Source organism: Bison bison, unplaced genomic scaffold, assembly GCF_000754665.1.
Source record: "Bison bison bison isolate TAMUID 2011002044 unplaced genomic scaffold, Bison_UMD1.0 scf7180017864063, whole genome shotgun sequence".
Lineage (NCBI taxonomy): Eukaryota > Metazoa > Chordata > Mammalia > Artiodactyla > Bovidae > Bison > Bison bison.
The window spans coordinates 12,270,893-12,285,931 of record NW_011494635.1 but is presented as its reverse complement, the minus strand read 5'-3'; the positions used below and the strand labels follow the sequence as shown (position 1 = coordinate 12,285,931).

Below are 15,039 nucleotides of genomic sequence, written 5' to 3'. Positions count from 1 at the left end.
TCTTCCCTGGTGGTTCAGAGGTTAAAGCGTCTGCCTGGAATGCGGGAGACCCAGGTTCAATCCCTGGGTCAGGAAGATCCCCTGGAGAAGTAAATGGCAACCCACTCTAGTACTCTTGCCTGTAGGGAGGAGCCTGGTAGGCTACAGTCCATGGGGTCCCAAAGAGTCGGACACGACTGAGCGACTTCACTTTCACTTTCACTGATTTAAATGCTAAACTCTTAACAAAAAAAATCTTACAGCAACATCTAGACACATTTGAGCAAATATCTGGGAACCATTGCCTAGCCAAGCTGACACATAAAATTAACTATTACAAAAATTACTTTTCATGGCTGTGTATATCTCATTTTATTTATGAACTACCATTTATCTTTTTCCTTAAGGTTGGAGATTCAAGTTGCTTCTAAGTTTTTAATCTTTACATATAGCACATCTTTGGCCATTTGGGTCAATTTTGTCTTCATATCTATTCACAGAGTGTGGAAAGGAAAGAGTGTTTCTAACTTTTTAAAGATGCAACTTTTTATTTCTAAATTGTCTTTGTAGCTGTCTTTATCCCATGAACCACAACTTGGAGACTAGAGTAGGGAAAATGTCAAGCTGGTCTTGATCTTCTCTTTCCTTCCTCAGCCTGCAGGTCACTGGGAACTGGCATGATGCTGAGTTCCTGGGCCACCTCCTCAATTGAAGAAGTGGCAGAAGCTGGTCCCGAGGCGATTCGCTGGCTGCAGCTGTACATCTACAAGGACCGTGAGGTCACCAAGCAGCTTGTGCGGAGGGCTGAGCGAATGGGCTACAAGGCCATATTTGTGACAGTGGATACCCCTTACCTGGGCAACCGCTTTGATGACGTGCGTAACAGGTTCAAGATGCCACCCCAACTCAGGTAACCATGGCTGTTTGATCACTGGGCCCCTTAACTTATTTTCTATTTCTATTTGCTCTTGTCATGATCCAGTTCCAAAGACTTTCTCCAGTTTCCACTTGGGTGCTCTGGGGAATTAGATCTTCACAAAATGTTGGTCCCAAAGTATGGCTGTATGAGATTGTGTCTAGGAAAGATAAGGTCTGGGTTCTAGAGATGGTGTCATTGTCAAATATCCATATAATCCTCAGCAAATCACACATCTTATGTGAGTGTTGCATACTTGAGCTATAACAGCAGAGACAAGATTTGCCATATACTTGTCAAAGTAAAAAAAATCTATGTCTCAGAGTGTATTAAGGGCTTTTAGTAGGATGCATTGCCATATAGATAAAAGATACTTAATTTAACTTAAGCAACAGCTTGCTATTGTAATCCTAATACCGTATTTCTTTGCCTGTTAAAATAAAAAAGCACCCTTTTAATTTTATTTTTAATTGTATTTGGAACAATTCTGGCAGGGAAGATTGAAGAAAGCTAAAAGAATGGAGACAAAAGAAGTCACATATTTGCTGCCCCATCTCCTACTTCTTTCAGTAATATATCTCTTTTGTTGTGGTTCGCCCATGGTTCAAGATTCACTAGTTTATTTATTGGTTCATTCATTCTTTCATCCATTCACTCACTCATTCATCTGAGAAAAAACAATGTACAATCTAGGAATCTAAGACTGAACTGTGATGGTTTTATCAGGCCATTCAGCTGATCCATCAACAGGGAATTATAGTCCTTTTCCCTGTAAAAGATTAGAATCATCTTGAGTCAAAACTAGAAACTCTGGAGCTTACTGAAAAAAGACAGAGCTACAAATCTCTCCTCCCCTTTGTTTTTACCTTCCCTTGGTTCCTATCAAAATCTGCCCTTATGTTTTTCATACCAGTGTTTGACCGATAGACTTTAGGGCTAAAATTATTTGACCAGAACCAAAATCTTAGTTTTAATGGAGGACATTTTGATGATGGGATTTCAAAGCATCCGCCAGAGTACAAGAAATGAGGGATGACTTCTTTGGAATCCTAGACCTCACTTCACTGGACTATTGCTTATTCTGTCTACATATAAAGTTAATCCTCCTAAAAGATCCAAAATCTAAAAGATTCAAAATCAAATCAGCATTCCACATAAGGACAAGAAGACTGTTGAGAGCCAGGATTCCAAGTGTATTAGAGAATGGAATGTCTTCCAACCGTCATGTAAGTTCATAGTCTTGTGTGTTACATAACTGTCATATAGCTCTTCTGTGTGTATACCTATTTAAGTATAAGCTACTGTGCATAAAATCTTGCTGTTAAACCATATATAAATGAGCTGTGTGATGTGATCTCTGTGATAATTCCAGGTAGGTTTAGGATTTCTTTCTGTATATAATATCCTCAATGGCCCAATGGCAGAATGAGGAAGTGTTCCCCTGACAGCCATCAATCACCCTGCTCCACACATCCCAGACATGGAGTTACCCAAACACCCTGTCTTTCTAAGAGAACAAAAACAAAAATCCTTGACATATTTCTACTTCTTGCCAAATTTATCAGAAAGTAGATGGTTTCAAATGTCCTTAATATGAAATCTTATTAATCTATATTAATTCTTAATATGAATTCACATTTTTCTCTCTTTTGATTACCTTAGTTTTTAGACTTTCTAAAATGTTGTTTCCCAGTATTTAGGCTTCTGACAGGAAATGTTCCTCATTGTTTCCCTTTGACCATTTGAATAGGAATTTGCTATTTCTTTTCCCTCTTCTACTACCACTTCTGCTAGCGACAACAATAAATAATACGGCGGGTTTGTTCTTTAAGTTTAGGAAGCAGTTTCTGGCTCTGGATAACAAAACAGGCTTCACGTGGTATCTACTTAGTTGGCGGATGACACCCATGTTAATTCTGGCCCATATCTCTTACTCCTTGGGTGCCAGGGCCACTCAGCCAGGAGCGGGAAGGCTGCTGTTCTTTCCCCCTCCTCCTTCCTCCCGGGCTCCTGCCCAGATGACGTGAGGGACCAGGAGACAAAGGCCCTTTTCAGCTGTCAATGTGTAGAGGAGTGGCCACGGCTCCCCAGCTTGTCACATCTTCCTTCTGAAGATGATCAAATAATGAGCCACACATCTAGACTACGGGGAACACAGGAAACACCCTTTGCCGGAGCCCTGGCCGTCAGAGCACACACTGACGCTGTTTGTCCCTTTGGGCTTCGGGGTGACGGGGGGCGGTGGGCGGCGTGCAGCGCCCTGGGGCCCACATTCAGCAGTGAAGCCAGATCCCACAACGGGAGGCCCTGGCTTCCGCTGGAGAGCACGTGCTGCCCAAAAGCTCATCTGTTACAGCCTGATACGAAATCAGGTTTCTTTCCGCAATTGACCTGACTCATAGAAGGTGAAGCCGGGCTGTTCAGAATGAGGTTTGGCAGGCGAAAGAGGCAGGAAATCCAGATGAGAATGAGTCTGTAAAGCAACGGCTCCTTCCAGCCCTGGTGGCTTCCTCTGCCTGGAGAGAAGGGGGCGGGTCCTGACTCTTGGCTTCTGGGACCAGCCAGAGTTCAAGAGTTTGGTAATCTCTGCCTGGTCCATATGCAAAACACATGGATGTGCCGCATGATGAGCAGCGCGGAGGTCCCCGAGACTGAGGGGGAGTAAGGCGAATTCTCATCTGCTCCCGGAAGAGGCGAGGATTGAAGCCAGTTCACCAGATTGGCTCCTGAGGCGCTGAGTCAGGGACCCGAGTCCATCTCCACACCACACGCGGGTGGCTTGTTTACCCTGGGTTGAAATTTGGCTCTTTGGGGCAGCACTAAGGCAGTTAAAAGAAATTTCCAATCATTGACTAAGGTCAAGCTAAATCATGACACCTACTCTTTTGATGATTTGCCTTGGGACGTGCTTCCTTAGGCCCTGAAATAAAGTATTCACCACAGTAGCCAGAGAATAGCACACAAAAGAGATGAGACTGTGCTGTCTTCCCAGGTTTCTGGGGATAAAAGTGGCGGGTGAGGCACCCCCTTCTCTGACCTCATTGCCAGCATTCTCATCTTCATTCATTCTTCCCACCATCTCCTGCTTCCTCCTATTTTTTCAGGGTGCCAGCCACATCTGCGCCTTAGAGCCTCAGAACTGATTCTTCCCTCTGCCTGTAACATTCTTTCCCCAAATCAATGCAAACTAACTTCACTTCCTTTACATTTTGACATCAGGGATGAAGCTACTTGTTTTTATATTGGGAAACCAAAGATGAACGGTAGAGAAAAGAATAGAGATACAATAAGTGTGGGGATCTTGGGTTGGGGGTCTAGAGGATAGAAAGCGATTTGTGGAGGAGGACTTTGTACATGGCAGATAGCCTCTAAAGTATTTGGTTAGGAAAACAGTTACAATGTTAAGTCACATAATATTAAGCAGGATAATAACCTTCCAAAGATGCCTATGTTCTGAACCTTGGAACCTGTGAATATGTTACTTTTTACATGGCAAAATGAACTTGGCAGGTGTGATTAAGTTAAGGACCTTGAGATGAGATGATTATCCTGGATTATGACAGGAGGCTTAAGGTAATGAAAAGGCTCCTTATAAGAGGCAAGCAGGACGGTCAGAGTCAGAGAAAGAGATGCGATGAGAGAAGTAGAAGTTGGAGTGATAGCATCTGGAAACAGGGAAATATAGATGGTTTCTAGAAGCTGGAAAAGTCAAGGAAAGAGATTCTCCCCTAGAGCCTCTGGAAGGGAAATAGCCCTATTGACCCCTTGAGTTTAGTCCAATGAGACAGTTTGAACTTCTGACCTCTAGACTATAATAAATTTGTGTCACTTTGAGAGTTGGATTATGAAGAAAGCTGAGTGCCAAAAAATTGATGCTTTTAAATTGTAGTGTTGGAGAAGACTCTTGAGAGTCCCTTGGACTGCAAGGAGATCCAATCAGTCCATCCTAAAAGGAGATCAGTCCTGGGTGTTCTTTAGAAGGACTGATGCTGAAGCTGAAACTTCAATACTGTGGCCATTTCATGCGAAGAGTTGACTCATTGGAAAAGACCCTGATGCTGGGAGGGATTGGGGGCAGGAGGAGAAGGGGATAACAGAGGATGAGATGGCTGGATGGCATCACTGACTCAATGGACATGAGTTTGGGTAAACTCCAGGAGTTGGTGATGGACAGGGATGCCTGGCATGCTGTGATTCATGGGGTCGCAAAGAGCAGACACGACTGAGCGACTGAACTAAACTGAACTGAACTGAAAGCCTCTAGGGTTGTGCTTGTTATAGCAGCAACAGGAAACAGATACAATGACACAGCTCTGCCAATTTCCTCTACAAGATAGCTTCTCATTGGGGCCACATCCAATTATCATATTTAAACTTTCAAGTAAAGCCTCTACTAGCTCACATCCCTCTTGTTCTGCTCTTCTTTTTTCTTTATTTTGTATAGTACTTATGAAAGTGAAAGAGGAGAATGAAAAAGTTGGCTTAAAGCTCAACATTCAGAAAAACGAAGATCATGGCATCTGGTCCCATCACTTCATGGGAAATAGATAGGGAAACAGTGTCAGACTTTATTCTTTTGGGCTCCAAAATCACTGCAGATAGTGACTGTAGCCATGAAATTAAAAGATGCTTACTCCTTGGGAAGAAAGTTATGACCAACCTAGATAGCATATTGAAAAGCAGAGATATTACTTTGCCAACAAAGGTCCGTCTAGTCAAGGCTATGGTTTTTCCAGTGGTCATGTATGGATGTGAGAGTTGGACTGTGAAGAAAGCTGAGAGCCAAAGAATTGATGCTTTTGAACTGTGGTGTTGGAGAAGACTCTTGAGAGTTCCTTGGACTGCAAGGAGATCCAACCAGTCCATTCTAAAGGAGATCAGCTCTGGGTGTTCTTTGGAAGGAATGATGCTAAAGCTGAAACTCCAGTACTTTGGCCACCTCATGTGAAGAGTTGACTCACTGGAAAAAAACCCTGATGCTGGGAAGGATTGGGGGCAGGAGGAGAAGGGGACGACAGAGGATGAGATGGCTGGATGGCATCACTGACTCGATGGACGTGAGTCTGAGTGAACTCCGGGAGATGGTGATGGACAGGGAGGCCTGGCGTGCTGCGATTCATGGGGTCGCAAAGAGTTGGACATGACTGAATGACTGAACTGAACTATGTTCTAACAGGCTCCATAAATTACCTGTTGATTATGTTTCTTGTTTATTTTCTGACTCCCCTAGCTAGAATGTCAACCTAGGTAGCCAGTATTTTTGACCATTTTACTAAAACACTGGCAAATGGTCAGTGCTCAGTAAGTAATGTTGAATAAAAATGTACTAGATTATAACAGATTTACCCAATAAAACAATACTAATAAGAATTTGAATAAGGGTTTGAGCTCATACTTAAAATCCATGCCCTGAACTTTTCTTCCAAATACCCAGCCACATGGAAGAAAAAGTTAGCAGGGCTATGCAGTAAATAGAAATGTTTTCCTAATAACAGTATTAAAGGTTGCTGTTCCATGTACAAATATCTATTACGTATTTTGAATGTCTCTTATGTTATACTGATATTATGTGTTCTGCTGCTGCTGCTAAGTCACTTCAGTCGTGTCCGACTCTGCGACCCCAGAGATGACAGCCCACCATGCTCCCTGGTCCCTGGGATTCTCCAGGCAAGAACACTGGAGTGGGTTGCCATTTCCCTTTCCAACGCATGAAAGTGAAAAGTGAGAGTGAAGTTGCTCAGTCGTGTCCGACTCTTAGCGACCCCATGGATTGCAGCCCAGCAGGCTCCTCCGTCCATGGGATTTTCCAGGCAAGAGTATTGGAGTGGGGTGCCATGCCTTCTTCAATTATGTGTTCTACTGGTTGTTATTTTGTAATGTGTTTCCCACAGTGGAGACATATGATATCTCAATAATAGTCATCATTACTGACATTAATTTTGATTATTTAATAATGTTAACTTTCCTTAGTAGTTGTTACATTTTTATGATGCTAACTTACTAAAAACTAAAATCATTTTTATATTAGATTAAAAAATATATTTAGGGGCCTTTCAAGGCACAATGAATCCTTTACAAAAAAGAAATCCTATCCCTTGCCTGTGGGTCATTAAACAGATTGGGATTCAGAGAATTAAGTCCCAAGTAATCTTGTTATTATTTTGATGTTGCCCTTTTCCTTCCTTATGAAATGAAATACTTTGGTTATCAGAAGCTGCTTTAAGTGTTTTTTGTGTATATGTCATAATTCTAATAAAAATAGCATTCATGGAGGTTTCCTTTGGAGCCATGGTTAAAACACTCCATCGTGGGTCTCTGTCAAGATATCTGAAAACTTTTTCTTGGCTTCTGGCTTTGAACAACGTTTAAGAGTAACAACAAGGCTTCATTGTACCCTGAAATTTCTGTAAGGCAACATTCATTCAAGTGTTGATCTGCATTTAGCCATCCAAGAATAACAACAGTTATTTATATAATTTTATCCATGTTTCTGTTTCTTCCTATCCCTTTCACCCTTTCACCCCACCCCTGCTGAAACACTGAAGCTTGTTTGGGATGGGGGTGGGGTGCTATGCAGAGAATATACATGTACAGATATTATTCTTTTTTCCCCTCTGGTTTTGCTATGGCATGGACAGACAGGACCTTTTTCTTATTAACAATATTATTTAAAGGTTTGAAATTTAATATCGCTTAGTATCATTTCTAAGTAATGGAATAGGCCTCCAATAATAAGGGTATGTTTATTGACTAGGTTAGCTTAATTCAAGTTAGGATGACCACAGAAGGCCAAAATCTGTGATAAAATGTACAACCTTAAGTGGTTTGACTTAAAAAAGAAGCTCAGAGTATTTCAGCTATAATCTAAACCAAACCTCAGCAAATAATGGATACAAATATGACTTTCATGGATTTGTGATTTTCTGTGGCCTTTAGTGGCCACCTGAGTCATGCTGCTAAGTTGCTTCAGTCGTGTCTGACTCTGCAACCCCATAGATGGCAGCCCACCAGGCTCCCCTGTCCCTGGGATTCTCCAGGCAAGAACCCTGGAATGGGTAGCCATTTCCTTCTCCAATGCATGAAAGTGAAAAGTGAAAGTGAAGTCGCTTAGTCGTGTCCGACTCTTTGCGACCCCAGGGATTGCAGCCTACCAGGCTCCTCCGTCCATGGGATTTTCCAGGCGAGAGTACTGGAGTGGGGTGCCATTGCCTTCTCCAAGGCGAAGGTCTTCTCTATGACCTGAGTCATAGTCAATCCTTATTGAGAAAACTTAGCCAGCAGTTGAAGACAGTTACATGGGATGTGAATGTCCATGGCCTTATGATAATAGATGCCGTCTAAGCTACACAACCAGCTATTTATAAGCACATTAAAGGCATTAAACCTCAGCGCTCAGTTGCTCAGTCATGTCTGACTCTTTGTAATCCAATGGACTATAGCCCACCAGGCTCCTCTGTCCATGGAATTTTCCAGGTTGCCATTTCCTCCTCCAGGGGATCTTCTTGACTCAGAGATTGAACCCAAGTCTCCTGTGTTTCCTACACTGGCAGGCAGATTCTTTACCACTGAGCTACCAGGGAAGCCCTAGTTTTGTAAAAATTGTGTACCTCTGTACTTCTAAGTTTATATAAAAATTGTTATAGCCTTGGCTCCAAGATACTTTCTGTGTTCAATGTCAGAGCCAGTGGAAAGGAGTAAAGACTGATGACTAAGCCAGAGATCCATATATAGCTTTTACTTTAACACAAAGAAGAGACTTGCTAGCAGAGTAATTCATAATGTGCAGAAGAGCAAGGTGAGTCTAGGTCACTGTCATCATTCAAAGTCAGCCTTTTAGAGAAATGAAGTTGGCAGTTGGATTTAGGTCTGCTAAGCTGATTTCAGGCAGCTAAGTCATATGGGTGGTGCCAGTGTGTATTTGGAAGGCCATCCATCCAATCAGTGGTCAGAGGTGTAGGCAGAAAAGACTTTGTCCTTAGCTTGGAGAACTTCCAAAATCCTCCAAGATATCAGGATATTAGACTAAAAGAAAAGACTTCAGGTGTAGAGTAAGCCAGCTGCAAAATATTCTAGATTAGTTAGAGGAATACTGTTCTAAGCTGAGTTAACAAAATTAGACATAGGAGAAGGGAGCAACTCAGTGGGGTTGTGTCTCAGTTTGTGTTTCTTTAGGAGAAGAATGTGAACCACTGATTTAAGTAAAAGTAGTACCTTTAGAAGATGGTAGGAATATTGGTAGAGGAGTGGGGAAGAGGTATCAGGGAGGGGAGATGGTCAACAATTGGCATGTTACAAAGACAGTCACAGCTATGGGCAACTGAAGCTTAATCCTGCTGGGAAACTCTGGGAGATCTTGTAGAATCTATCTCAGAGTTAATCTGCCCAGGGTTGAAGGAGCTGGGGTATGTGTATACCAACATCCTTGACAAGTTGAGTCTGCTGTGTTGAGGGTGACTCAGGCCCCAGGAGTAAGAAAAAGTCATATGTATTAGTCAGGTTCTCCAGAGAAACAGAACAAGTAGGATGTCCGTATCGAAATATCTGTATCTATATCTATAGAGATATTTACTATAAGGGATTTGCTCACACAATTAAGGAGGCTGAGAAATCCCACAATCTATTATCTACAAGCTGGAGGCCCAGGTTGTAGGAATAGGTCCAGGAAAGCCAGAGTAGTTTCAACCTAAACCTGAGGCCTAAGATGGGGGGAGTTAATGGTATAAGTCACAGTCTGTGTCTGAAAGGCCTCAAAACTGGGAGCCCATAGTGTAAGTCCTGGTCAAAACCTGAAGGTTTGACAACCAATAGCTCCAATGTGAAGGGTAGGAGACAATGGATGTCCCTGCTCAAACAAAGACAATGAACTTATTCTTCCTCCACCTTTTTGTCCTATTTGGGACCTCCACAGATTAGAAGATGCCTGCCCAATCTCTTCTCAGTCTACTGATATAAATGCTAATCTCACCTAGAAACATCCTTATGGACATACCCAGAAGTAATGTTTTACCAGCTGCTTAAGCATCCCTTAGCCCAGTCAAGCTGACAAAACTAACCATCACACCTCAGGCAAAGTAAGGAAGGTCTTGGAAACTCATATCCTGGTCAGGATTGTCTAGAAGATTGGGGGTTCTGAGTAAGAAGACGGAAAAAACAAGTAAATAGAGAAAAAAAGTAAGAGCTGACAGTGCATCTGCTGGGAACCACTTTCCACTTCTCCCTATGACCAAGCACCAGCACCACCACCACACCAACATGGTAGCAAGAAAAGAGTTGAAAGAAGAAAAAAAAAGACAAGGAAAAGAGTTTACAGTGACCCCAGACAGAGGTGTTAATACTGCATTTCCAATCTCTTCTAGAATTTTCCACAAGGACTTTGAAAGATTTCTGAAGTCTAATGTAATTGACAGAGTGCAGTTGAGATCTGAGTGAAGAGAATGTAATTAGGAGTGAGAGACGCTGAGACTTTCCTGGTGGTCCAGTGGTTAAAACCTCACTTCCAATGCAGGGGATACAGGTTCGATCCTTAGTTGGGGAGCTAAGATCCCACATGCCTCACAGTCAAGAAACCAAAGCATGAAATAGAAAGACTTTAAAATGATGCACACAGAAAAAAAATTCTTAAAAAAAATGAGTCGAGACCAGTTTGAAACCCAAATGCTGCATTAGTTAATACATGGGGGCATCTTGTTCTACAATTCTGGTTTTATTTTTTTGTATAAAATAGAAATTATAGAGTGTGAATTTTATCTTCCAAAAGTTTTTTAAACATTGTGGGTATATGAATGCCCATTGTAAATTGTGATGCATCATGCAAATGTTCGTCTTATGATTAGTATGCATTGCCTTTGAAAATAGCATCAAATTGATTGTTTATATTCACAGACTGGCTTAAAAAGGTAGAGATATTTGAACTTGGCCAAAGTTTTATCCTTTAATCTGACTTATTTATATAAAAAGATATAAATTTATATAAAAATCTTACATTATAAGATGTAAAATAAACTTTAAGTGACCAATTAAGTCTACTAAGTTGTCATATTTAGCCTGGACTCCTTCATCAAAACACAAAAACATAAATGTGATCAACTTGGAGAGTGAACAGTCAATTGATTTGAAAAGGGTACCCTTCTTTTTTTTCATTGAATGAGTCATTGTAAAGATACTTCTAATTTGGGAAGTTTCTCATGTTATGTATCTCTTTGTTTCAGAATGAAAAATTTTGAAACCAATGATTTAGCATTTTCTCCTAAGGAAAATTTTGGAGACAAAAGTGGACTCGCTGCATATGTGGCTAAAGCAATAGACCCATCCATCAGCTGGGAGGATATTAAATGGCTGAGAAGACTGACATCTCTGCCCATTGTTGCAAAAGGCATTTTGAGAGGTTTGTTTATTTCTCTACTTGAGTGAATTCTGATTTTATGATTCTTTATGGATATGATCATGATATTTTAAGGGAAAATAATCAATTATTTCCAAATAATTAATATGGAAATATAAATCCATCTCTCAGTTCTCCCATTTGACATTAATGACTAAATGTTTCTTCCTTCTGAAGGAGAACAGGGCTCTTATGAAGTAAAAAGTTACTTTTTCTAAAGTAGTGGGATTGCCTGATTTTGGATGCCATTGAATCACAGAGCTTGGCAAAACCTAGGTAGAAGGTCTTGAGTTTGTTGCTTTGGCTGAAAGCTGCCAACAACTGCTCTCAAATCAATAAGTCCCAAGGAAGATATTATGACAGCCAGATATGTTTAAGAGCCCTTTGTATTTTTCTCCTGTTCCCTCCCAGTACTAATGACTAGAACTGATTTTTTGAGTTTGGAATCCCATATCACCTCTCTTTAAAGAATGGTGGACTAGAATGTTAAAATCTTCAAATATCAAGCCATGGTTGTTAAGAAACTTGACAAATTCCCCAATATCCACATGTATGCAAATCCCACAGGGAGGTACCAATGAATATAATAATTTGGAATGTAAATGTGTTCACCCACAAAAATATTTTCTTGCCTTTGAAAACATTTAATACTGTTATGTACATAACTGCTCGAAACATATTATTTCAAATGGAAATGTTTAAGTAAGTGGCTCTGTGATGAGAGATTCCATTAATTTATCTCAGGGTTAACTATGACTTAGAATCAAAACTTTTTCATTGGTTTTACTTGAATATGTATGAGTACCATGGCCCTTATTTATAAAGCTCTGGGAATGCCCCTGACTTTATTTAATAGTATGGACACAAAAATAAGCTAATGTGAGTAAAAGAATGGGCCTAATTAAGCTTGGCTACCCACTCCAGTATTCTTGGGCTTTCCTGGTAGTTCACACGGTGAAAATCCACCTGCAATGTGGGAGTCCTAGGTTTGATTCCTGGGTGGAGAAGATCCTCTGCAGAAGGGAATGGCTACCCACTCCAGTATTCTGTCCTGGAGAATTCCATGGACTGTATTGTCCATGGGGTTGCAAAGAATCGGATATGACTGGGCAACTTTCACTTTTCATAATGGAGCTTTTTTTTTTTTTTATGAAATAATTTTTTATTGAAGTATAGTCGATTTATAATGTGTTAGTTTCAGGTATACAGCAAAGTGATGCAGTTATATAGCTAGACAGATGTTCTTTTTTAGATTCTTTTCCCTTAGATTGTTACAAGATAATTGAGTACAGCGCCCTGTGCTCTAACAGTAGGTTCTTGTTGTTTGTTTTATATATAGTCGTCTGTATATGTTATTTCCAAACTCCTAATTTATCCCTTTACCCCACCTTCCCCTTTGGTAACCATAAACTTATTTTCTGTGTCTGTGAATCTATTTCTGTTTTGTAAATAAGTTCATTTGTATCTTTTTTTTCAAATTCCACATACAAGCAATATCACATGATACTTGTCTTTGTCTGGCTTACTTCACATAGTATGATAATCTCTAGGTTCATCCATTTTGCTGCAAATAGTATTATTTCATTATTTTTTATGACTAAGTAGTATTTCATTATATGTATATGTGTGTATACATACATATATATATATATATATATCTCACATCTTCTTTATCCATTCATGTTTTAATGGACATTTAAGATAAAATAATTTTAATTATGATCCTGGATTCTGTGGCAGAGGACAAAACCAAGGCACTGTCTACTTCATTTCAGTATTGACCTTGACTGTTTAATTTTGCAGCATTCTCTAATTTTTTATTTTTCTTAACCTTTTTATTTATTTATTTTTTTTTGGTTTATTTTTTATTTATTTATTTTTTTTTCTCTAATTTTATTTTATTTTTAAACTTTACATAATTGTATTAGTTTTGCCAAATATCAAAATGAATCCGCCACAGGTATACATGTGTTCCCCATCCCGAACCCTCCTCCCTCCTCCCTCCCCATACCATCCCTCTGGGCCGTCCCAGTACACCAGCCCCAAGCATCCAGCGTCATGCATCGAACCTGGACTGGCAACTCGTTTCCTACATGATATTTTACATGTTTCATTGCCATTCTCCCAAATCTTCCCACCCTCTCCCTCTCCCACAGAGTCCATAAGACTGTTCTATACACCAGTGTCTCTTTTGCTGTCTCGTACACCGGGTTATTGTTACCATCTTTCTAAATTCCATATATATGCGTTAGTATACTGTATTTATGTTTTTCCTTCTGGCTTACTTCACTCTGTATAATAGGCTCCAGTTTTATCCACCTCATCAGAACTGATTCAAATGTATTCTTTTTAATGGCTGAGTAATACTCCATTGTGTATATGTACCACAGCTTTCTTATCCATTCATCTGCTGATGGACATCTAGGTTGCTTCCATGTCTTGGCTATTATAAACAGTGCTGCGATGAACATTGGGGTACACGTGTCTCTTTCCCTTCTGGTTTCCTCAGTGTGTATGCCCAGCAGTGGGATTGCTGGATCATAAGGCAGTTCTATTTCCAGTTTTTTAAGGAATCTCCACACTGTTCTCCATAGTGGCTGTACTAGTTTGCATTCCCACCAACAGTGTAAAAGGGTTCCCTTTTCTCCACACCCTCTCCAGCATTTATTATTTGTAGACTTTTGGATCACAGCCATTCTGACTGGTGTGAAATGGTACCTCATAGTGGTTTTGATTTGCATTTCTCTGATAATGAGTGATGTTGAGCATCTTTTCATGTGTTTGTTAGCCATCTGTATGTCTTTTTTGGAGAAATGTCTATTTAGTTCTTTGGCCCATTTTTTGATTGGGTCGTTTATTTTCCTGGAGTTGAGCTGTAGGAGTTGCTTGTATATTTTTGAGATTAGTTGTTTGTCGGTTGCTTCATTTGCTATTATTTTCTCCCATTCTGAAGGCTGTCTTTTCACCTTGCTAATAGTTTCCTTTGATGTGCAGAAGCTTTTAAGGTTAATTAGGTCCCATTTGTTTATTTTTGCTTTTATTTCCAATATTCTGGGAGGTGGGTCATAGAGGATCCTGCTGTGATGTATGTCGGAGAGTGTTTTGCCTATGTTCTCCTCTAGGAGTTTTATAGTTTCTGGTCTTACGTTTAGATCTTTAATCCATTTTGAGTTTATTTTTGTGTATGGTGTTAGAAAGTGGTCTAGTTTCATTCTTTTACAAGTGGTTGACCAGATTTCCCAGCACCACTTGTTAAAGAGATTGTCTTTAATCCATTGTATATTCTTGCCTCCTTTGTCGAAGATAAGGTGTCCATATGTGCGTGGATTTATCTCTGGGCTTTCTATTTTATTCCATTGATCAATATTTCTGTCTTTGTGCCAGTACCATACTGTCTTGATAACTGTGGCTTTGTAGTAGAGCCTGAAGTCAGGTAGGTTGATTCCTCCAGTTCCATTCTTCTTTCTCAAGATAGCTTTGGCTATTCGAGGTTTTTTGTATTTCCATACAAATTGTGAAATTATTTGTTCTAGCTCTGTGAAGAATACTGTTGGTAGCTTGATAGGGATTGCGTTGAATCTATAAATTGCTTTGGGTAGTATACTCATTTTCACTATATTGATTCTTCCAATCCATGAACATGGTATATTTCTCCATCTATTAGTGTCCTCTTTGATTTCTTTCACCAGTGTTTTATAGTTTTCTATATATAGGTCTTTAGTTTCTTTAGGTAGATATATTCCTAAGTATTTTATTCTTTCCG

At 40.1% G+C, this 15,039-nt stretch overlaps 1 protein-coding gene across 1 annotated transcript in view; it reads left to right on the top strand.

Annotated features, from left to right (window-relative positions):
• Positions 1-15,039, top strand: part of HAO1 (hydroxyacid oxidase (glycolate oxidase) 1) — a 67,177-nt gene that overhangs the window by 30,810 nt on the left and 21,328 nt on the right. Inside the window, exons 3-4 of the mRNA XM_010836461.1 lie at positions 634-889; positions 11,104-11,279. Of these exons, the coding sequence (XP_010834763.1) occupies positions 634-889; positions 11,104-11,279 (432 nt within the window). The remainder of the gene's footprint in view (positions 1-633; positions 890-11,103; positions 11,280-15,039) is intronic.